This window comes from Mycteria americana, chromosome 7, assembly GCF_035582795.1.
Source record: "Mycteria americana isolate JAX WOST 10 ecotype Jacksonville Zoo and Gardens chromosome 7, USCA_MyAme_1.0, whole genome shotgun sequence".
Classification (NCBI taxonomy): domain Eukaryota; kingdom Metazoa; phylum Chordata; class Aves; order Ciconiiformes; family Ciconiidae; genus Mycteria; species Mycteria americana.
Genome location: NC_134371.1, coordinates 29,848,903 through 29,871,543, shown reverse-complemented (window position 1 = coordinate 29,871,543; position 22,641 = coordinate 29,848,903). Strand labels below are relative to the sequence as shown.

The 22,641-nt window shown below is 40.7% G+C and overlaps 1 protein-coding gene across 4 annotated transcripts in view; it reads right to left on the bottom strand.

Annotated features, from left to right (window-relative positions):
* Positions 1-22,641, bottom strand: part of RYK (receptor like tyrosine kinase) — a 94,450-nt gene that overhangs the window by 27,508 nt on the left and 44,301 nt on the right. For all 4 annotated transcript variants that reach the window (XR_012776485.1, XM_075507649.1, XM_075507647.1 and 1 more), the window contains 5 exons: positions 13,306-13,375; positions 10,041-10,173; positions 8,151-8,260; positions 4,338-4,497; positions 400-536 (listed from right to left, as the gene is read on the bottom strand). Coding sequence is in view for 3 of the 4 variants with exons in the window: in XM_075507649.1 (XP_075363764.1) it covers positions 400-536; positions 4,338-4,497; positions 8,151-8,260; positions 10,041-10,173; positions 13,306-13,375 (610 nt within the window). In the remaining variant the exon portion in view is untranslated. The remainder of the gene's footprint in view (positions 1-399; positions 537-4,337; positions 4,498-8,150; positions 8,261-10,040; positions 10,174-13,305; positions 13,376-22,641) is intronic.

Genomic DNA, 22,641 nt, shown 5'->3' with positions numbered 1-22,641 from the left:
CACAGTACTTCTCCATAGTCTTGCTGAGAGAACGGACATTCCCTCTACCTACAACCCTAGTGGCTTCCTACACTGCAGTCCCACAAACACTAAGCTGAAAACCCCTGGTCCCTTTGCCTCCCTCCTCCCATCCTGCTGATCAACCCCATTTCTCCCATGTGTCAGAATAAGGAAGAGAGCTGGGTCAGGATTAAGTGAAACTCAACAACAACAACAAGCGTTTCCTGAGTTCCTTGACATAGGTCACTGAATCCACACAAATACTTACACAAGGGTCAGCCTAAAAGGCAGAACAAACAGGCATGGGAAGGCAAACCTGGCTCTTTCATTGATAAGGCTTGCTTAACATGCTGGTAACAAAACAGACATTTTATCCTCTCTCCAAAAACATGCACTTACAGTTCATCAGGGCAGTTGATTGGCTGAGCTATTCGATAGCCATCCTTTAAATAAGCAGCCATCTCAAAGGGGTCAATGTCGACATATGGAGTCTGTCCTAAAGTCATCAGCTCCCACAGCGTTACTCCGAAGGCCCACTAAAAAGAAATGGCATACAGCATTAACAGAGCATGTCGAATTTTGGGAGCTCCTTCAGACATTCCACAAAAATCAGTCATGAGTAAGACTACACAGAGTAAGAAAACTTTACATAAATTATATATATATATATATATATATATATATATCCAAGTTCAACATGACAAAACTTTGTCTTGAATAGGGACAATTAAGAATCACAGAACAGGTGTCACGAACTAAAATTAAAATCTTAGTGCACTAAGTTTTAAGAGCTTAAACAAATCATGTATTTACTGCATTCTTCCAGGATGACATTTCAAAACACTTAACAAATCTAAGGAACATTAAACACTAAACCCACCATTTTGAAAAAATTATATTACATTTTACCTCTTCAAAACACTACACGAAATTCCTAAAAAAGTCTCTGAAATTCAAAGGTTCAGGAGAGCAGACTGAATGAAACCATCATTTCTTAAAATGAGTCATCTGTATATTTTCAGCATATGCTCAGAAGTAGGACCCATGAGAAAAATAAAGATTTCATCCAAGTAAATCTGATAGCTGGATCAGCATTCCACACATTCAGCCGACAATACTTGCCAAAAGGAGCTTAAGGTGGTAAAAAAAAAAAAAACCCCAAACAAAACAATCAATTCATGTGCAAGCACAGTACAAGTAAAGTGATTTACTAGCTGGTATCAAGAGACAAAACATAGATGGTGCCGACACTGCACACTGATGATTCACTGCTGAAGTTACAAGTGCTGCAAACATCATGATTTATTAAAAAGGGGCAGAATTTTGCAAGGCTTTAAAGATTCTTGGTTTTAATCAAAACAAACTCCCAACCAAAGCCTTAACTAAGGGATACTGTCAGTGGACACTGATGGGAAGCTCAGAGCTAGAGAATGGCAGGGGTACAGATGCAGCCCCACTCTGAACAGCCATCTATTAGCAGCATGGGAAGGCAGGGGAGGACATCCTTTTTATGTGCAGTTAAGAAAATGCTGAGGCACAAGTAGTGGTGAGAATGTGGCACCAAGAATGTGAGAATAAAGGGTGATTCAAACAAAACTACTCTGAGAATACAGCTATTTCTAATTCCATAACTAACTGCATACAAATGGCATAAAGAGATGCAGAGCTTCACATGCAACAGAGGGGGGGAAAAACCACAGAATTAAAATTCAACAGGAATCGTGTTTTGTTTTGCTATGCTTTGGCTGACTGATATACATGTTGGCAGAGGAGGAACACATTAGGAATGTTTCAAGCCAGCAAAACCATTTTAAAGACATGCATCCAAAAAGCAAGCCTAGAACACATGCCAATTGCATCTTAACAGGCACCACCTAAATTGCTTGTAACAGATTTCATCACTGATTATAAGTTACATGCAACTGATAACTAGATTTGTTCCTAGCAAGCAGATGAAAAAATATTACATCGTATTTGTCAAAAGCATGCAGGGAAATGCAAAGATGATATTTAGGACAGATAGTATTTTCTACACCCAGAAAAACTGTCCAGTTTTGCACACTGCAAAACTCAGATAACTTTGCATACATAGCTAAGAACTATGTATTAGAAGCTGAGTTGCATTTATCCCTATAAATGCAAAAAGGAGTTCTGTATTAAAATAGTGTGGACTATATGCTGAATTGCACTAGAGTTTTCTGAAATGGTTATGATACTGAAGTGCCTTCATCCGAATAAAAGTCTACATTTCGCCGCCAGTGTTACATAAGCTTTTATTTCCAAGTCCAGTCTTCATGAACAGTGAACGCTTTTGTGTTCCAGATTTAAAAAAATAAATAAGAAATCAACATTTAATTGATCCCATTTAGTATTATAAAAACATGCTTTTACAGGCAACTTCTATTTCCTGTTCTGTCTTCAAGTTTGTACAACACATTTTCCCCACACATTTTCCAATGAGTACAGAAGTATTTCTGGAGCAGAGCTGACTCCTTCCCTTTTTTTGTTGTTGTTGTTGTTTATGTGGCTTGAGCACTAGTACAGAGACCATGGCAATGAGGAAAAAAAAAAAAACAACCAGAACTTTTGAAGAGTTCTCTAAACTAGATGCAGGTTACAATCTCTGGATGTAGCCATGTTAAGGAAAGCATCATTACCAAAGAAAATACCCCGTTAGCAGGAAGACACAGATCATAAGGGCAAGTGGTTTACCATTAATTAGCACTCTAATTACCACAGGTTGATCTTCAAGGACAAGCTCCTGTAAGCACAACAACAGCCCATTCTGATGTGCAGGAAGCTGAACAAGCATGGTAGAAGGCCACTATGGATGCACTGACTAAGCTCAGACACTAAGGAAGGAAAGGAAGGGTGGAAGCAGGAGAAGGCTACTTGGAAGAATACAGTGAGAATGCAACAGCATGCAGGGATGGAGTTTGGAAAACCAAAGCTCAGCAGAGTAAACTACCAAGAAATGCCCATAGAGGAAAACATTTAGGCTGCACTGAAGCCAAGCGCATACACACCAGACCACTGTACCAGACAGGATGCATCAAAGAGTGCCGAGGGAGCATGTTGAAGTCATTGCAACGCTGCTCTCATCATCTTTGAAAGGCCACTGCAACCGGGGGAGGTTGCTGACAACTGGAAAAAAGGCACCCTCTTGAAGAGGTGGGATCCAGGGAACTACGGGCTAGGTAGTCTAACATCAGCTCCTACTAATGTTAGGGAGCACGTGATCCTGGAAGTCACTTCCATGCATATGAAGCATAAAGGTGTCTGGGAACAGCCAGCGTGGATTTATTGAGGGCAAACTGTGCCTGACTATCCTGACTAGTTCTTTGCTGAGAAGACAGTATTAGTGGACACAAGGTGAGCAATGGATGTTCACCTTGACTTCAGCAAGGCCTTTGAAGGCCACAGCATCCTTATACCAAAGGATGGTAAGGATGCCACAGCATCGTTATACCAAATTAGTGACACGTTGACATTAAAGTGGCTGTACTGCTGGACTCAAGTTGCTGTTACCAGCAGTAGTAGTCCAACTAGCAGCTGGTTACTAGTGGCATTGCTCAGGACTCAATACTGTTTTATCTTCAGTAGCAACCTGGACTCTCAGGAAGTTCATGGATGATACCAATCTAGGCAGAGTGGCTGACGGGCTGGAGGACAGGGTTCTGCAGGAAGACCTCAAGAAACTGCAGAAATGGGCTGACAGGAACCTCAAAGTTCAAGGAAAGCAAATGCAAAGTCCTGCATCTGGGAGGGAATAACTCCATGCCACCAGGACTGGCTGAGGCTGACCACCTAGAAAGCAGCTTTGCAGAAAAGGACCTGCGGGTCCTGGTGAACGAGCTGAACACATCAGCAGCATGCCCTTGAAGCAAAAGAAGCCAGCTGCATTCTGTGCTGTGTTAGCTAAGTGTAGCCAGCAGGTCAAGGGAAGCAATTCTTCCCCTCTTTTCTCTATCTGTGAGACTGCAACTGAAATACGCTGTTGTGGACTCTGTATCACGTTCATTCAAATAGCAGACAAGTCCCAATACAGATTGCTCACTGAATTTAATTGCTTTTTCTGCTAACAGTACCAAGGAGAACAGCGTGCAACGGACACTTTGCTGTGCAAGAAGGGCCTGCTTGACCTTTGAACTATCTGCCACAAGCAGCAAGTTCAGGAAGCAAGTGTATAGATGCTGTTCTGGAAAAATCACTGTTATCTATTCAGTGCCATGATTCTCCAACGGCTGAAAAAAGGGGAAAATGTCAACAGAATACATTTACAAAATGTAAGAGGGGGGGAAAAAAAAAAAAAGAAAAAAACAAAACCAACACCTTACCACATCACTAGCACTGGAAAATTCATTGTTAACCAGGCTTTCAAGAGCCATCCATCGAACTGGTCTGTTCTCATTATCTCCCAGGCAATGGTAGTCCATAGGAAAGAGGTCTCGAGATAGTGCATTGTCTGTAATCTTAACCTGAAGCGCATCGTCAATGCTAATTTGAAAGAACAGAAGTATTTAGCAAACTTGGCATTACAGTTTTACAGGAAAAAATTTATGCTCAACCTTAAGTTTCAGACTCAGGATTTAACTGAGGAATGCTAATCGCACTATCAACATTTTGAAGGACTAGCATTCTTCTAGATCAAGACACGCTTGTTCTGTGGTTATCAAATATTATTAAAGAACGTATTTATTCTGTGTTAACAGATAAGCACTAGAAAAATCAGTCTTAGATTAAATAAAATCAAACATTTACAGGTGCAAAAACATACAGTTAAAGCAAAACAAACTCCTCCCTTAAATGATTCCTGCTCCCTTGGAGATCCTCTATCAGAGGAAGTAAACCAATTTTAGCTATGGTACCCTCTGTAGCAATAATGAGCCAAAGATTTAAGCAAAGCAAGATCTAGTATTACCTTGTTAAAGCAATTGATATTATTTGTGGCCTAAAAGCTTGTCTCTAATTGAGCAATCTGGTAAGAAATTATTTATTCCCCTCAACAAGAGATATTCATTCTGACTGTTGTCAGAAGTAGGATACTGGCTAAGGGAAACTTACTTTTAATCAACAAAAGATGACTCAAAAAAACACACTGAGCCTACTGATCCCCCCCCCGATGTTAATTCATATTCTTTTGATCTTAAAAAAGTGTCTAATAAAGTTCAGTGTTCTCATAAACAGCCAACTTCACAATATAGGTAAGATATTGGCTTTAACATCTTATGACAAAAATATAGAAATAACATTGGGTTAGGGGGATTGTAACAAAATGGTGTTTGCTGTCTTTTCATCTTGTCAATTATTTATTTATTTTGATGAGAAAAATTAAATAGAAATGCTCAATTTGTGTGTTTCCCGCTTCACTATCTCAAGTACCTTCTCATTTATCCCATTTCTATGCACCTTCAGATCAGTTCACTGCCCTCAAAATTTATAGACCAGGAAATTTCCATATCTAATCACTCTTCGGAGTTCAGAGAAATTCCTAGAAGACCTGTGTATAAGCAAATACAATACAAAGGTAATTTTCCACTGACTAGAGAGCTCTGACTTGTATAATCCATATGTCCACTCTAACTGGGCCCAACTGTGCCACAGGCATTTGAGACCAAAAGTATTTCCCCCCTTAACAAACCTGCCAAGACCACTGCAATCCTGGCTCCCTTCCCAAAATTAGGGCACAGGTACATAGGTCTGATACACTTCATACCAACTCCTCCCAGTCTTTCACCACACAGGAACAGACCTGGGGAACAGAGGGTGGTAGATGAACAAAGCCCATCAAGAGATCCTGGCTACTGGCACCCTCTTTTTCTCTTTAGGCTAGCCCAGGATTTCTTGTACTGCAGCACAGATCAGTAGATGCTCAGGTCCTGCCTCCATTTCCCATGGAGAAGAAGTGCCAGGTGCATTATGAATTGATTTTTATTGCCAGCACTCCAGATCACATGTATGGCAACTTATCTGAAGCTGGACTTTGCCCCAGGAGGGCAGGGAGTCAAGCTGTTGGACTGCCAACCCTTCGCACAGCAAGGGCACAAGGCAATTAATTCTCTGGACAGAAATGAGAGGTTGTCACAAGGTAATTTTGCTGGATCACTGTTTATGATCTTTGGTCTCCTGTGGTACCACTTCTTCCTCAACATGTTCACCAGAGAGGAAAAGCAATAGGAATTAGGAAAAAAGTCTCTAAGGAACTGTAGCAAACTGAGCATCCTTATGTAGCACAAGAGCCAGGAAAGATTCTGCTGGACTAGCTCGCTGGCATCAGTTCAAAAGCACAAGGGATAGCTTCAGGGTGGATCTCGCTGTTCCCTCTGTCTCAGCATTTGCTACACCAACAGTGCGTGATGCCAGTGGTGCCAGTACAACAGCTGCAGTAGATAAAATATCCTAGGACAAGCATGAGTGCTTAATCATCTCCCAGCTTTTTCTCTTAGCCCCTGGGATGCAACGTCAGAAGCTCTGTTGGCTCTGGATGGGGTGTTTGGAGAACTGGGCGAAAGACTGACAACCCTGAGTGGCTAGGCAGGAAAGCCAGCCCAAATTTCAGGAGTGGAACTTATCGTGGTGTTGGAAACGTGACCCATATTTTACTATTAATTGCTGAGCCAGAGGTCTCTAATGGACACTAGTGGCATGGCCCCAAGGCAGACCATGCACTAGAAGGGCGTGCTGTCCATGAAAGCTGCAAAGACAGAAACTGGGTTTCCACTTCAAGGACTATGTGGGAAAAATCAAAGCAAATCCCCAGTCAAAAAAGGAGTACAACAAGGTGGTTCAACACCTGTGCCTTGAAGATATTGAAGGGACTGATGCCTTGAGGATCCTAGGATGTATTTCCAAGGGTATACTGGAAAACACGTTGGCAAATAAGGAAAAACACAAAGGTAGCAAAAAGTTGAATGAGATGGAGGCCAAAGAACTGAGACAGTAACGCAGTCACTCCTCCTGCCTGGGCAACTGAGAAACCTGAAGACTGGGGAGCGTGCTCCAGTCTTTACACCCTTGCACTGGCAGAAGACAGGGCCTGAGAAAACCCTGTAGGTATTGCTAAGGCAAAAAGTCTCTCAGATTACATGTAATGCGTGCCCCAAAGTCATCAAGAAGATGTGGGCAGCAATTCTGAGAAACTAACTAGTTTATCAATAATATTTTCATAAAACAGACACAAGAAGAATCAAGCAAATGACTAGACCGTGAGGCATTTTATTTTCTTCCAAAAATAAATGAAGCATTGTAACTGAAGGAATGCAAGATGTGCATTCATCCCAAGTGATCCAATGATGTACTGTTTCATAAGTGAAAGGGCAGGGGGTGCGGGGGGCAAAAAGGAGAAGTCTCTCTAAATCAAGAACTTGAACTCAAGGCTTCAAACATGGTCTTGAATCCTGAAAAGTAACTATGTGACTTGAATTATGACATTATTTGCAGATATCACAAGACTAAACTTATGGACTAACTGCCCTTTTAGGTATTTTCAGCTGTTTAGTTAAGTTTAGGCAGAACCCTGTATCTTCTATGTTTCCCCTTATTAGGTATGAAAGCAGGTGGAGAATAAGCACAGTTGGTGGTCTCCAAGTGATTTGCTCTACAGAAAGCCACTAAACACCTCAAAGAATCTCTATATTTTGAGGGCATATTCCAGTCAGAACACGGTCTCAAACCCTACTTTGGCATTCCTATCATTTACAGAGCACATTCATATCTATCCATCATTTGACGACTAAGAAATCTACCAGCGATCAAAGCAATTAGGCTATTTTTTTTAAAGAAAATAAACGAAGAAAAACAACATCATAAAAAATCATTGGTAAACAGCCAAAGATATTCCAAGTTTTTATTAAAGTTTAAGGGAAGCTTTAATATTTTTCAAGCCTTTGAAAAAATAAGGATAGAAAAAAAACTAGCAAACGTATTTAAGATTAGGATATTCTCCTTTCTTGAAAACCATGCTTTCTGGTTCACCTTATGTTTAGAGGAAAACAGCTTCACTGACAAGACTTCACCCAAAATATGGAAAAAAAACCCAAACAGCAGTATATTCTGAAGTAGAGATCAGGTCAAGTGGAGAAAGCCCATCCTAGCCCTAGCCACTGATGTAACATTGCCTGCACGATGACTCTACCCCATTTAGTACTTACACACAGTTTCTAGCAGCCAGGTCTTTATGGATGACCTCCCGTCTGGCCAAATAACTCATTCCACAGGCAATCTGAATAGCCATATGTACAAGATCCTGCTGGGAAATTGCCTGCAAGAGCACAGAAGAACAATCATTGCAAAACTGCAAGCTCAGTGCCTGTTAGGTTAGTATTTTTGTTGTATCCTAGTTCCCTCTCCCCTCACCTTTAGTGGCTGATGCCTTCTGGTAGCTTGTTACAGACACTACCACCTGCTGAAACTTATGAAGACTCCTTATTCTAAACTTTTTTTTTTCCCCCATGCCAGGGCAAATGTTTCTAATTTGCCACTGCCTCACTGCTACACAGCTTTTCCTCTGACTAGTGGTGAACATAGGCAAAAATGGTCAATTTTACCCTCCTTACCACACTTCTTTCACTTTCTGTTTCTCTAGAAACCAACTCATTTTCAGACAGCAGAGCACTAAACAGCAGTCCAAATTCTTGTTGCTATCTGTTGCTGAAAACGAGTATCAAAGATTGTTGCTTCATCTACTTTTACAACTTCACAGTCCTATAAAAATTAAACCCTTGCACATACACCCCAGGTTTGCTCTTCCATTTCTACAGTGTTTCAGAAACTTCAGTATATAGGTGGACACACTGAAGTTGCAAGACTGGGGTTAAAATAAACCAAATACTAAATTAAAGCAATAATAAACTAGCTTCTTCATTAACAGGTTGTTATTAAGAACAACAGCCATGTATTATTTCAGAAAACTCAAGAGTTTGCTTTAGGCATTTGTAGGAACGTTCCACCTTAAAATAAGTATCTAAGACACCAACTGCCCCATTTTTTGATAGTACAGTCATACCTAGTTACCAAGATGCAACTGCTGTTTGACATAATACAGATTATAAATATCATTTCTGCTTAAATTCTTGGAAAGGGATATTGGTGCATTACATAAAGACTTATAACTCAGATTAAGCAGCAAAACAAGTAAAATCAAAGCTGAAAGATCCTAGCAGCTTATCACAACTTGTAAATTAACAGAGGTAGGTGGCCCTTGCTAGTTTGAAATCTGGTGCATAACAGGGACAAACGCTGACCTCAGGAAACAAGATTTCATTTTGTGCTTGATTTAGCCTAAAGACAGAAGCCAAACCAAGGTGAAGTTGAAGAAAAGAGAAGACAAGGTAATCCTAACAAGAGGGATAGTTTTAACAGATACATATATACATACATCACTAAACACACAGATTTGTAAAAATATGCAAAATATGTTCTCATCTAGGAATATTTTCTCACTTCCTGTGAAATATATGCAACAGGTTCCACTGAAACACAATAAAGTTATGTATGCTAAAGAGCACCCACAGCAGCAAAAAAATCAGCAGAGATCACTTCCTTTAGTATCTAAAGTTAAACAAATCCAGTTATTTTACTTAATAGCAAATCTACAACAGCACTGCAAGTTTAACAGAAGTGCTTTATGCTTACTATAAAATAATTAACTACAGTAAAGGGATAATCTATTAATTATACCAAAAAAGTCAGAAAATCTGAAATTCCTCCATACACAATTTTCCCGTGTATTTTAACTGAAATCCACAATCATATACCACTTTCTTTATTTTTAAAATATTTTTAAGATGTATTGATATACCAGCTAGTACCCTAATCAGAGTTTAACTCAGCTTCATGCCCTCTGAACATCTGTGATAAACGCAGACAAGAATGTTTTCCTTGTATGAATCGAGACAAACACTTGCTAGGGAACCTGGTTGCCAATCCACTCATTGTCACAACAGAACAGGTGAGTACCACAACTATTTGTAAGGCACATACACAGATGATAAACCAAGTCTAAGTTTAATGGGCAAGAAGTCACAGATTTCTGAGTGTACCTGAGGATTGTTGGCCTCTACCAGCTTGCACTGTCGCAAGAATAGTTTAAGGTTCCCCCAGTTCATGTATGGCAGCAGCACCATTGGTTTCTCTCCCTCTTCTATACAGACATGAGTGATAGGTAGCAGATTCCTGGAAGACAGGGAGAGAAATTCCTAATTTTATGGAACTGAAATTTGATAAAAATCTTCTCGATCCCTAAACACAGTAAGTGAAAGTAATTCAACACTGAAGAAAAGCATTAATCTTGCATTACAAATTGCAGAGCACAAGGTCTCCAAATAACTGAAGCCCTAGACATTAAAAAAAAAAAAAGAAAATTAAAAAAGGAGATATTTGAGTACTTTCCCATTAGGAAGAAGCTTCCAAATTTTTTCACTTCGTCCAAAAGGGCTGAAATAAATTTCTCTGAATACAAGTTATCATTCATATTAAGAAACAACATATCTTCAACTTGGAAGTGTATCATTCAAAATGCAACTATGTAATGGAGCTATATATTTTTTATATAGAGTGGTTTAAAAAAAAGTCAAAACATCATGTTTGATTCACTTAAATGACACGGCAAAAATTTGTAGTTTTGAATCAACTAAACATTAAATTGCACCCTAAATGCAAAGCATCTCAGGAGTTTTATCACAGGTGTTTTACTCCTCCTTATGGCTCACATTACCCCCATGCTGCGTTGCTTAAATATCTTCCTATAGTATCAACATATAAATTTGTAGAAACTTGAAACAAACTGTAAATAGTTTCGATTTTAAAAAACTGTATCTTCTGTTGAAAACATATTAGGAAATCTTCAATGAGTTATAATGATTTTTAAAAGGGAACTTTGAAATCTCCTGTTCTTACTTGAAGAAGTCCAATAGTCAGGTGTCACACCCATGAGCTCTACATACCCATGTAACTCTACCTTCAATCAATATAAAGGTCCCAACTTTATAGGCACTGTACAGAAGAAAAGCTTTTTGGACTTTTTAAAGATTTTGACTTGTAAAAGAGAGGATAACAGGTGATTCTGAATGATGAGAAGGGGGTTGTTTCATTTTGTTTCAATTTTAAGTATGTTTCCCCAAGAACCTGCTACTCCTCTTAATACAATCCTATAATTTTAGGCAAAGTCTTAACTATAACAACTCTTAGAAAAGCAATTTTTAAATGCACTGTAGAACTAATAATTTTGCTTGAACTATTTTAATTTCCTTCACATTACCAGCAAAAAAAAAAATCCATTACCAGTCTAGGGACTTGACGATAAGCATAGGTTTCTTCTTACCTGCATCCTTGTCAGTAATGAAGATCTTTAAGGCCAATTTCAGCCTTTAATCCAAGCTGCAAAACTGCCACTAACTCAAGCTGTTTGGGGCATCAATTTAAAAACTTAAGCCATCACTCCAAGAAGACATGCCATTAATTCTTAAGAAATAAATCCCATCAGTGATGTCACAATGCCATACCAGGACAATATGTGTGCAAAAGTCCTAAAAAACACTTCCTTGTGTCCATGTGGGACTGTACCTAATCACAGTACTTTTCTGTGCCATGTAGAAAATTATGAACAATACAAAACAGACTAGTAAATTAGCTAAACTGACAATCAACCTGTATATGATTATGGGGGTTATAGCATTGGTGGATAAGGGAAGAGCAACTGATGTCATCTACCCGGACTTGGGCAAAGCATTTAACGCTGTCCCGCATGACATCCTTGTCTCTAAATTGGAGACACATGGATTTGATGGATGGACTACTCGGTGGATAAGGAATTGGCTGGATGGTCGCACTCAAAGAGCTGCAGTCAACGGCTTGATGTCTAAGTGGAGACCAGTGATGAGAGGCGTTCTCCAGGGTATTGGGACCAACACTGTTTAACATCTTCATCAGCAAGATGGACAGTGGGACTGAGTGCACCCTCAGCAAGTTTGCTAACGACACCAAGCTGTGGGGCACGGCTGACATGCTGGAGGGAAGGGATGCCATCCAGAGGGACCTTGACAGGCTTGAGAGGTGGGCCCATGCAAACCTCATGAAGTTCAACAAGGACAAGTGCAAGGTACTGCACATGGGTTGGGGCAATCCCAAGCACAAATACAGCCTGGGTGGAGAATGGATTGAGAGCAGCCCTATGGAGAAGGGCTTGGGGGTGTTGGCTGATGAGAAGCTCACATGACCCACCAATGTGCCCTTGCAGCCCAGAAAGCCAAACATATCCTGGGCCGCACCAAAAGAAGTGTGACCTGCAGGTCGAGGGAGGTGATTCTGCCCCTCTACTCTGCTCTGAGATCCCACCTGCAGTACCACGTCCAGCTCTGGGGTCCCTAGTAGAAGACAGACATGGACCTGTTGGAGCAAGTCCAGAGGAGGGCCACGAAGACAATCAGAGGGCTGGAGCACCTCTCCTGTGAAGTCAGGCTGAGAGAGTTGGGGCTGCTCAGCCTGGAGAAGAGAAGGCTCTGGGAAGACCTTATAGTAGCCTTCCAGTACCTGAAGGGGGCCGACAAGAAAGCTGGAGAGACTTTTTGCAAGGCCATGTAGTGATAGGACAAGGGGTGATGGCTTTAAACTGAAAGAGGGTAGATTTAGATTAGATATAAGGAAGAAATGCTTCACTATGAGGTTGTTGAGGCACTGGAACAGGTTGCCTAGAGAAGTTGTGGATGCCCCATCCCTGGAAGCGTTCAAGGCCAGGTTGGATGGGGCTTTGAGCAACCTGGTCTAGTGGAAGGTGTCCCTGCCCATGGCAGGGAGGTGGGAACTGGATGATCTTTAAGGTCGCTTCCAACCCAAACCATTCTATGATTCTATATATACTTACTCTCATCATCACTAAGATCCCACCACATTTAACAACTAGCCTGTGCAAGAACCAGCGTAAACCAACACACACCTGCAGCACCTTTTTCTGTAATAACTAAGAATATATAAAAGGAATACCTACCCATATTTCACTGCGAGGCTTGGAACACCAAACCAAAGACTTTCCCCATTTTCTCACACACTGCTACCATTTGATTTTATGGACTGTGCAGCTAGGAAAAAAGCTCATAAGCAGTCTTTGCAATAAGCAGCATATATAGAATTCTGTATTTTGAAGTGACACAAAAATAGTTTCAGCTCTTTATGGCTTAAAAAACCCCTTCAAACATACAAAACATTGCTGAATTCTGAAAAAATTGTTTCCTCTCTTCCTAGGGAGCTTTAAGCACAAGTATTTTCAGCTCACACAGATACAGTTTTGCTTATAAACACTGCTTAACTTACCTGTGATGAAGTCCTCTGAGTTTACAGCTTTCAGTCAGCATCATTGTCACCTGTACCTCTGAGGCTTGATCTAATTAAAAAAAAAATAAAAAAAAAGGAACCACAGCTACAACTTTGGAAACAAATCAACATATTAATTAAAATTTGATCCAGATTTGCAAGTCAGTTGAGGTCATTTGAGCACAAACAGAACTTGTTTGCCTACTTTTTTAAAATGGTATTTAAAAAACCCCTAATGAGTAAGCCAAGTTCTAGGGCATATTTCTGCTTAAACAAATGGGGTGAAGCCGAAAAAGGAAATAAAAACACACTCCAGGTGCTGACAGACTGTACTTTTGCCACTTCCTGACAGCTTCTGGGCAGGCATGAACTGCCTGCACTAGGCAGCGCGGGTCACATCCTGCACACGGGGCCAGTGCTGCTGGAAGAAGGGGAGGATGCTGTGCATTTCCCAAAAGCACAGAAGTGCTCAAAAGACACCGGTTTGCTGCTGAATTACCAGCACAGGCTTCTGCAGATTACTTCCACACAGATGGAGACCATTTATTTCTAAATTTACTTATTTACTGCTCTCTACTTGAAACATTTGACTCTTGGTAACCTTAGAAATGTTTGCTGTTCTCTTCCCCACCTTTCAAAAAAAAAAAAAAGTCACTGCTGCCAGCTAAAATTCAAGCATCTGTGGTAACTCCAGTAACCCACAGCAACCAGAACATCAGCTGGGCAGAAGCAGAAGTGTTGCCTGTAACCCCTTCCCCACAAATATTTTTGTGTTTGGGTTGTTGGGTTTTTTTTTTGCCCTCTGGTGCCAAGAGGCAACAGGGAAGCTTAACACAATGTAAGTCAGAGCTCTCAATCCCACCCTCCTCACACCTGGGTGCATTTTCTGTCCCTCCTTCGTGCCAGAACTAGTACCGGTGTGCCTAGGCAGCAAGCTAGCACAGGAGAGAGCCCAGCAAAGGCCAATCAGTTTTCCTCACTGCATTAGGAAGAATTTGCATATTACAGATGAGTCAAACCAACATTTTACTGCCCTGGGAGGAAGAATAGGAGAGAACCCATCTGCTCTTTTCCCTTCTTCATGGTCTTACCCTCCACCCTGTACCAGCTCTGACACCCTTTCCTAATTGAACTTTAACTCTGCAAAAGAAAACATGACTCTTGACTGAGTTAAGAGTGGTGAACGTGGTCAGTGCAGATGAGCACAAGGTAGGGAAAGAAAGCACAAAGCACAGAGGGAGAGCATGGCCTCCCCCTTATGGCAATGGCAAGCTAAAAGATGGGCTCTAACTATAATACACAAATTCACCTTTAGCTTTCCAGATCTGCTGGAAGTGGAGACAGCTTCAGGCACAACACGGCTCCTGCCTAAGAAGGGTTCATCAAAAGAGAAATTGTGCAACTCAAGAACCTGCGAGCCACAAAACATTGGCTGGATTGAGAAAGTTCCCCTAAGCCAGGGAAAGGAATGATATCTCAAGGCAAACTACTTCAAAGGCTGCTTTAGCACCTCAACTCAGGAGAGATTAAAAAGCAGGCATGCCTTCCCAAAAGCATACAGGCACTGAAAAAGAAGGAGATCAGGAAATGGAGGTTATAAATGCAGATACAGGTCCCAGCCAGAGGCCCTGAACCCTCAGCATGCTTGGAAACCCCTAAGGAGCATCACTGCCTAGATCTTGTAGAGGCTGGAAGGACCAAGACAACCTAAAGCCAAGACACAGCGCTCTAGAGAAGTCCAGACACAGAGGTGCCATTAGATTAGTGACAATTATGGCTGCGGTATATTGTGGGATGCAAAATGGTGCATTTCCTTGTATTTGATAACAAGTATGTAGGGGGGGAGGGTATAAACAGGTTCTTGCAGTTCAGGAGACATTTAAGTAACGGTCAGCTGAAGCCTCTAGTACGCACTCCAACACACAGAGGCATGAGAAAGAGAAGGTCCTACTGTGCAGCAACAGCACTCAAGTGTTTTATATGTGATTAATTTGATATGTAGGAGACAGACTTCAAAAGGCCTGTAAACAAGTAAGAAAAACCAAGATACTATATTAAAATGAAGTTATATAGGCATAAATGGCTGAATCATCCAACTGTTATGAAGGGCAAGAAGCATTAAAAACAGAGGTGTAAAAGCATATTATAAGAAGCTAGAGGAACTGCCAGCAGGCTACTAGTACACAGCTTCAGGTTTAAGTGCATTAATTACTAGAACTCAGAGACCCCAACCTCTTCATCCCAGCATACCATGAAGGGAGGAAAGAGATTACTAGGTGTGAGTTCAAGGTGATTAACTCACTTATACACTCTTTGGCCCTGTGCTTGCTTAACTGCTTTGCTTTTAATCATAAATTCCACCATGCAGCAATTCAAAGCTCTAAATCAGAGATTATTTAAGACCGGCTTTAAAAACCTACATACAGAACAAGTTAATCGGGTTTGGACAATGCACCTATTCATCTCTTCACGCTAACACTGTAAGAGATGACACTCTTCTGCCGATGCCTTTCCCTTTCCATCACACAGGGTGTTTTTCAGCAAGTCACTTATGTTTCATTGTTTTCCTTCAGCTTGGAGACACTATGCTATAGTTGTTGAGCGCCCAAAAGGATGATTGACTCCCATTCAAGTACATACGGAAATCTAAATCTTATCTTGTGAAACAGTCCCAGTATCCATATTGTTTTCTTATCAATATTATTTCCTTGTTTTCTGTATGGAAAAAACTTACACAACACCAACAAATTCACCACACTCAGAACAAACAATAGCAGTACAAGGCTAATCCTCCTCTAGCTTAGACCGGTGCCAATTTAGAACCACCACACAATTCGATTATTGTGGTTTTGTACCAGATATAATTCAAAATGGACTATAAATCACCACTTCTTTGAGTGATTCTAGTCAAAAGGGGGTAAAAAAAATACTAAAATAATGCTACTGCAACAGTCCCTATTGCAATTACACTTCCTTTTAAGGCCAGTTTCTTTAGTTACACAACAAAAAGTACATTTAAACAAACTCTGTCACATTTAGTAGATTATAACCACTTTTGAGCATCCAAGAGACAGGTCTTCATAGATGAGGAAGAAGGTGATTTTGGTAATAATACATTTAGTTGTAGAGGACCTGGTGAATCTGACCATCCTGCACTGAAAACCCTTAAAAGCAATCCAGAAAAACCACAGCATTTCTGGCTTTCATACAAGAAGTCCCAGAGCAAAGCCAGCGACAGCCAAGACCAAGCAATTCCGGCTTGGTGAGACGTTTTTACAAGGACATACTAAGGTGAATCCTACAGATTTCATTTTCCTGCCTGGGCCAAAGTGTAATCCTGTACTGAAACCATGTATCAAACATCTAAGCATTACATGTAAGCACACATAGCGGGCATTTTATTCACAGAATTGTTTGTGTAGCCACACAAAACAAGACCTGGGGAATGATGTTGTCAAACACACAAGAATGCCCACAGGCTTTTGCGGCTCGTTTTTTCTGTACCGGATCCATGAAGTCATTTGATATGAACACAGCCACACACGCAGCTAAAGAGGGGGAAATGGGGGAAAAACCTCCCACAGAGCCAGAAACCTCTTAAATTAGAATAGCAACTTAAAGGCATGACAGAGGAGGCCATAGTCTCCCATATTTTAAATTTGCATATCAGGAAACAGCCCCAAGTTTAAGTCAAACACTCCAGGGCAAGGCAACAAGGCCTTGTTGCACAACTTCTTCAAAGCCCTAAAAATAGCTAAACTTCCCTCTGAGATACTAAGGCTATTTATGATTAAGAATATGTCAGTACTCAACAATTCATGCAGTTGCAGCCTGATGATCATGAGCTCAGTAGCCAGGTCAGTGCTTCTTAGCCCTGAAAGAGCATCATCTATTTTCACAAGGCCGTCACACACCAACAGCTGAGTAACCGAACAGCAAAGACTTCAGGTCACATGAGTTAAGAGAAAGATTTAATACCCAGTAGTAATTCTAGATGTTCAGTTAGGACCAAAAAGGTCCAAATTTCAGAAGGTGCTTAAAAACAAGGCTATTTGAGATAGATGTAAATGCATTCCAGAACTAGGAAGATGCTTTTAAAGCACTGGTTTTACCCGCTCTGTGCCAAGAGCCTGGCTGTGAAAGTCTACCCTAAGGCACAGAGCAAGAACAAGCTAGGACTTCAAGAAGCTTTGATACAGCTGCGAGTTTATCTCATGATATTATGTCATTTGTATATAGCCAGGCACAATGGGCTCTTGGCTCTACTATTTTTATATAAGAGGCTAATCTCTCCACACAATTCTGGCAAGTGTTATACGTGCTGAGGCCCTTCCTGGTTCATAGGGAGAAAGAGCACCTATTTGATTTTTACCAACTTCTAAAAGGCCATCTGCAAAACTGCGTTTTAAATCTTTACCATCACTCATCAGTCACATGAATCACTGTGACACTCATGCAAAAAACATCCTTGGCAAGTTTTGTGATGACACTAACATTGCAGCAATTTGCTTGCTACAAGACAGGGCACTCATAACAACTGCAGAGCATCATGCTCTACATTCACTAGGTGGTAGTATATCAGAAAAGAGTCACTCCACACCTCAAATTACTTACCAGAAATGAAAAGCAGCAATTACCTGGATATTGCAGTGGGTTACCCGATTAGCTGGATGGCTTTCAAGAATAACATTTTAAGTCAGACCTCCTAGAATCTCAAACTAGCAAAGCACAGCATTACAACTGCTTTAGATTGTAGCACAGTCACCAAAATCTGTTTCTTCAGACAGAAGACAAAGCAGAATCTTAAAAGCAATATAACCAAAGGTTTCAAAATTAAAATAAGTAATTCCAGAGCCCTTTCATAGTCTACTACGGGCAGTAACACACAGCAACTTCTTTTAGAGCTCCTATCAGAAGCAGCTCCGCAAACACTATAGCTAGGCAGTCTAAGGCTTCCAATAAACACATTTCCTGACAGCAATATTTAAAAAAGATGTTTTACCTGAAGCTTTTCTTACCTTTGGACTATTTGTAACATCTTGTTCCCATGCAAACTTCCTTCTGTCTCATATTGCAAGCTAATATTCACCAACATCAGAACACTTATACAACCCATTTTCTATATGGCTACATGTTTTCACAAAGCTTGTATTACCCTTATTATCTTTCAAACTTGTGGGCCTTGCCAAATATACTGTGACAAAGTCCACAAGCTCATTATTGAAGGCTGAAAAGTATACAGGCAGGCACAACGGTCACAGACTCTGTGCCCGTAGCAATTAAGAGTGTAGTACTAGAACTGCCCTAAATGTTCAGCTTCAGGTAAGAAATGCTCCTAGTATCAACACATCCTTTTTAATTACTGCTGCTTCTACAGAGCAATTCATTGTGTAAAATTTCTCCCAAGGCAGAATTCAATCCCAGTTCAAAGAGAATACATGCCTGAATACTGTTTTAACCCTTCTACACAAGTCTCTGGTTTTTTGGAAGAAATTCAACGCTTGAAGACTATCCTGAGTTCACGTCTGTTGTACATGACATTTTTAAAACTTCTAGCAGACATTTTCAGAACTTCCCTTCAATAGAAGGATGAACTGCTCCAGGAATGCAAGTAGTCATGATCTAATCTGCTTTTTTATAGATAGAAGGGGAAGTACACACACAAAAATATTTATGCTTTAAAACTTCAAGAGGCCCTAACAGTTAGACAGTGACAACTTACCGTGGAAGCCAGTAGCACACCTGATCACTTTCTGCCCACCACAGAAGTGAAGGAAAAACACCTTGCTCCTGTTTAGCTGCTCTACTGCATGCACAAGTCTAGGTAGCTACAGGGGCATTCATGTAATAGCTATACTTTCACACATCAACATCTATCTGCTTTACAAGGCAACCATGCATCCTACAGAATTCAAATCTTCCATATGTTAAGACATACATACACAAATTACAACGTAAGGAGGTTAAAACATAGGACACTACGCTTAGTCTTGTAAAAATTTCAGAGCAGGATTTCTCCTCAAATCTTAGTATCAAGGCTATTTACATTGAAATGTTTGTTTCCACACCACAACTGCAGAAGTTTATTTTCCAAAGCAACGCAGTTCATATTTTCAAATTCACAGAATCACAGAATCATATAGGTTGGAAAAGACCTTTAAGATCATCGAGTCCAACCATAAACCTAACACTGCCAAAAACCACCACTACACCATGTCTCTAAGTACCTCATCCAAACGTCCTTTAAATACCTCCAGGGATGGCGACTCAACCACTTCCCTGGGCAGTCTGTTCCAATGCTTGATAACCCTCTCGGTGAAGAAATTTTTCCTAATATCCAGTCTAAACCTCCCCTGGCGCAACTTGAGGCCATTTCCTCTCGTCCTATCACTTGTTACCTGGGAGAAGAGACCGACCCCCACCTCTCTACAACCTCCTTTCAGGTAGTTGTAGAGAGCGATGAGGTCTCCCCTCAGCCTCCTTTTCTCCAGGCTAAACAGTCCCAGCTCCCTCAGCCGCTCCTCATAAGACTTCTGCTCCAGACCCTTCACCAGCTTCGTTGCCCTTCTCTGCACACGCTCCAGTACCTCAATATCCCTCTTGTAGTGGGGGGCCCAAAACTGAACACAGTATTCGAGGTGCGGCCTCACCAGTGCCGAGTACAGGGGCACAATCACTTCCCTAGTCCTGCTGGCCACGCTATTTTTGATACAGGCCAGGATGCCATTGGCCTTCTTGGCCACCTGGGCACACTGCTGGCTCATATTCAGGCGGCTGTCAACCAACACCCCCAGGTCCTTCTCTGCCAGGCAGCTTTCCAGCCACTCTTCCCCAAGCCTGTAGCGTTGCATGGGGTTGCTGTGGCCCAAGTGCAGGACCTTGCACTTGGCCTTGTTAAACCTCATACAATTCACCCCAGCCCATCGATCCAGCCTGTCCAGGTCCCTCTGCAGAGCCTGCCTACCCTCCAGCAGATCAACACTCCCACACAACTTGGTGTCGTCTGCAAACTTACTGAGAGTACACTCGATCCCTTCGTCCAGATCATTGATAAAGATGTTAAACAGAACTGGCCCCAACACCGAGCCCTGGGGAACACCGCTTGTGATCGGCAATAATTTTAAGCCTAATTTTCAAGCCTAATTTTCAAGCCTAATTTTAATATATTCTGGAACTGAATTCCACATGACACTGCTAAAACGGGGAATGCTGTTCTGGTTTTCCTACATTACAAATGCACACACAATTTTAAAGCACAGAAAAGGGCAGAGAGAAGTATGATTTGGGGATAGTGCTATTTCCCTACATAACAATAATACTAGAATCCAAGTAGCAGCAGCAAATAGCAACAAGTAAAAGGCTCTTTGCTCAGTAATCCATTTAACTTAAAATGAAGCTGTAAGTATAAGTCAATGTGAAGTAAAACTAGGGAAGAGACACATAACTGATTTAATGTTTCAAAGTCTATCAACTGCTAAAGAGCAGCAGTTAACAAAACTGAAATACAAGCAGTGATTTTTTTTCCTGCAGAAGCATATGGAACAGCAAATCTTTAAATTAAGAAGTACAGTACTTTGGACATCAACCTCAGAGCTGCTACTCAGGTTTTTTTTAATGTATATTGTACTATTTTATGTGTCTCAGGATATTTTCTTAATGAACTAGGATTGAATGACAAATGTAGTGCATTTTTAAGCTGATATTCAGAAATTTGCTACTTCTCCCTAGTTCTTTAAATTCAAATATATTCCTTTGTGAAGACACTTAAGAATTTAGCTCAGACTAGAAGCAGCTCTTTCCATGAATGTTTTTTGTCGTAAACTTTCTTCTACAGAAACAGGATCCTGTACTCTTGATTTTGGGAGGTTAAATACTTTAAACAATTGACTTAAATACTGTACATCTAAGGCATGAACTTAAACTTATAAATATTTTCACAAGGCAGTGCCTTTAAGCATGAACTGCCCAGAATAGTAAATTCAATGCAATTTAAAAATGGTACCTTGGGAACAACTGTGTACACTCCAGGTTGTGGTATACTGTATGTCTAATAAAAACAAGAAACCCTTCAACTTGGTTAACACAAAGCTTATTATACACACTTAAGTCACCTAAGTATGCCTATTGCTTTCTCCTGCTTTGCATAGCTTAAGTTCTCAGGATCTCTATTCCTACACCTCCTAACTGTGTTGAAGAAGTCGCAAAGGGTCACCAACTTGCACTTGGCTAGGTCATAAGCAGGCCTAAACAGACATCACATGAATGAAGGCAGTAACAGGTCTGCACACTATGGACATTTAAGTCCCACTTGTTTTAACATACAATATTTAACATCTAATAGGTTTCCTCATATCTACAACTCAATACAAACTTGCACTACAAAGTGCATGTTTTGACTCATACTAGAAAAGTTTTGTGTACTACAAATACTCTGAAGACAGCTGCAATCCTGAGATGTACCAGATTAATTCATGGTAAGGTCCTTCTCCAAGGCTTCCATTACAGCATCATGATCTATGTTGTCTATGTGGGTGCACTTTGAGCATCCCCTCTTACCTAGATTAACAATGAATAAAAATTTTTAAAAGTATAATGTTAGGGGTAGCCAAGAGTGCTGAAAGAGTCCTTTAGTGACCTATGATGACATGAACAAAACTCAAAGCTTTGTTAAAGTTGGTAAAATGATGAAGTCTTAAGAGTTAACCTTCACTCACACTCTGACTTTGTTTCCAGTGTTTTTCATGGGTGGTTTGTTTTCAAACACTCCTTTCTTGTACATAAGAAAAAATTTAAGTGGTTAGAAAATGAAATGGAAGCAGTCAGGTTATCTTGAACAGCATGATCGGTTGTTTTTAACAAAAATGTACCTTGGCCAGAATGTACTAAATGAGTCAGGGCTCTGCACAACTCAAACTCACTGCGTATGTTCCTGGAATAATACAATTCCATTTGTTCTGCAACGAATTTTCTCCTTCACAGGAAAAGCACCATTAAACAATGTGTTCTTTAAATCAAAGGTGAAAACGGTGTGTTTTCTTCCTTTTCTGACGTAAGATGATCTTAAAGATTCACAAGAAAGTCTATTTCACACCATATAAAGGCAGAAGAGTTCTGTCAGTCACTGGCAAGGGATGCAATGCCAGCTTTGAGAAACATGCCAACCAAGACACTTCCCAAAGTTAAGCGTGACTGGAAACCTCCTATCAGAAAGTGAAGCATTATGGCCTCATAAGACAGTTCTACTATAGAGCAAGAAGCACAATGAAGAAAGCAAATGCCAGCTAAGTCTCTCATCTTTTTAACAAAGAACTTATTCAGGTTGCGTTGGTCCATGGA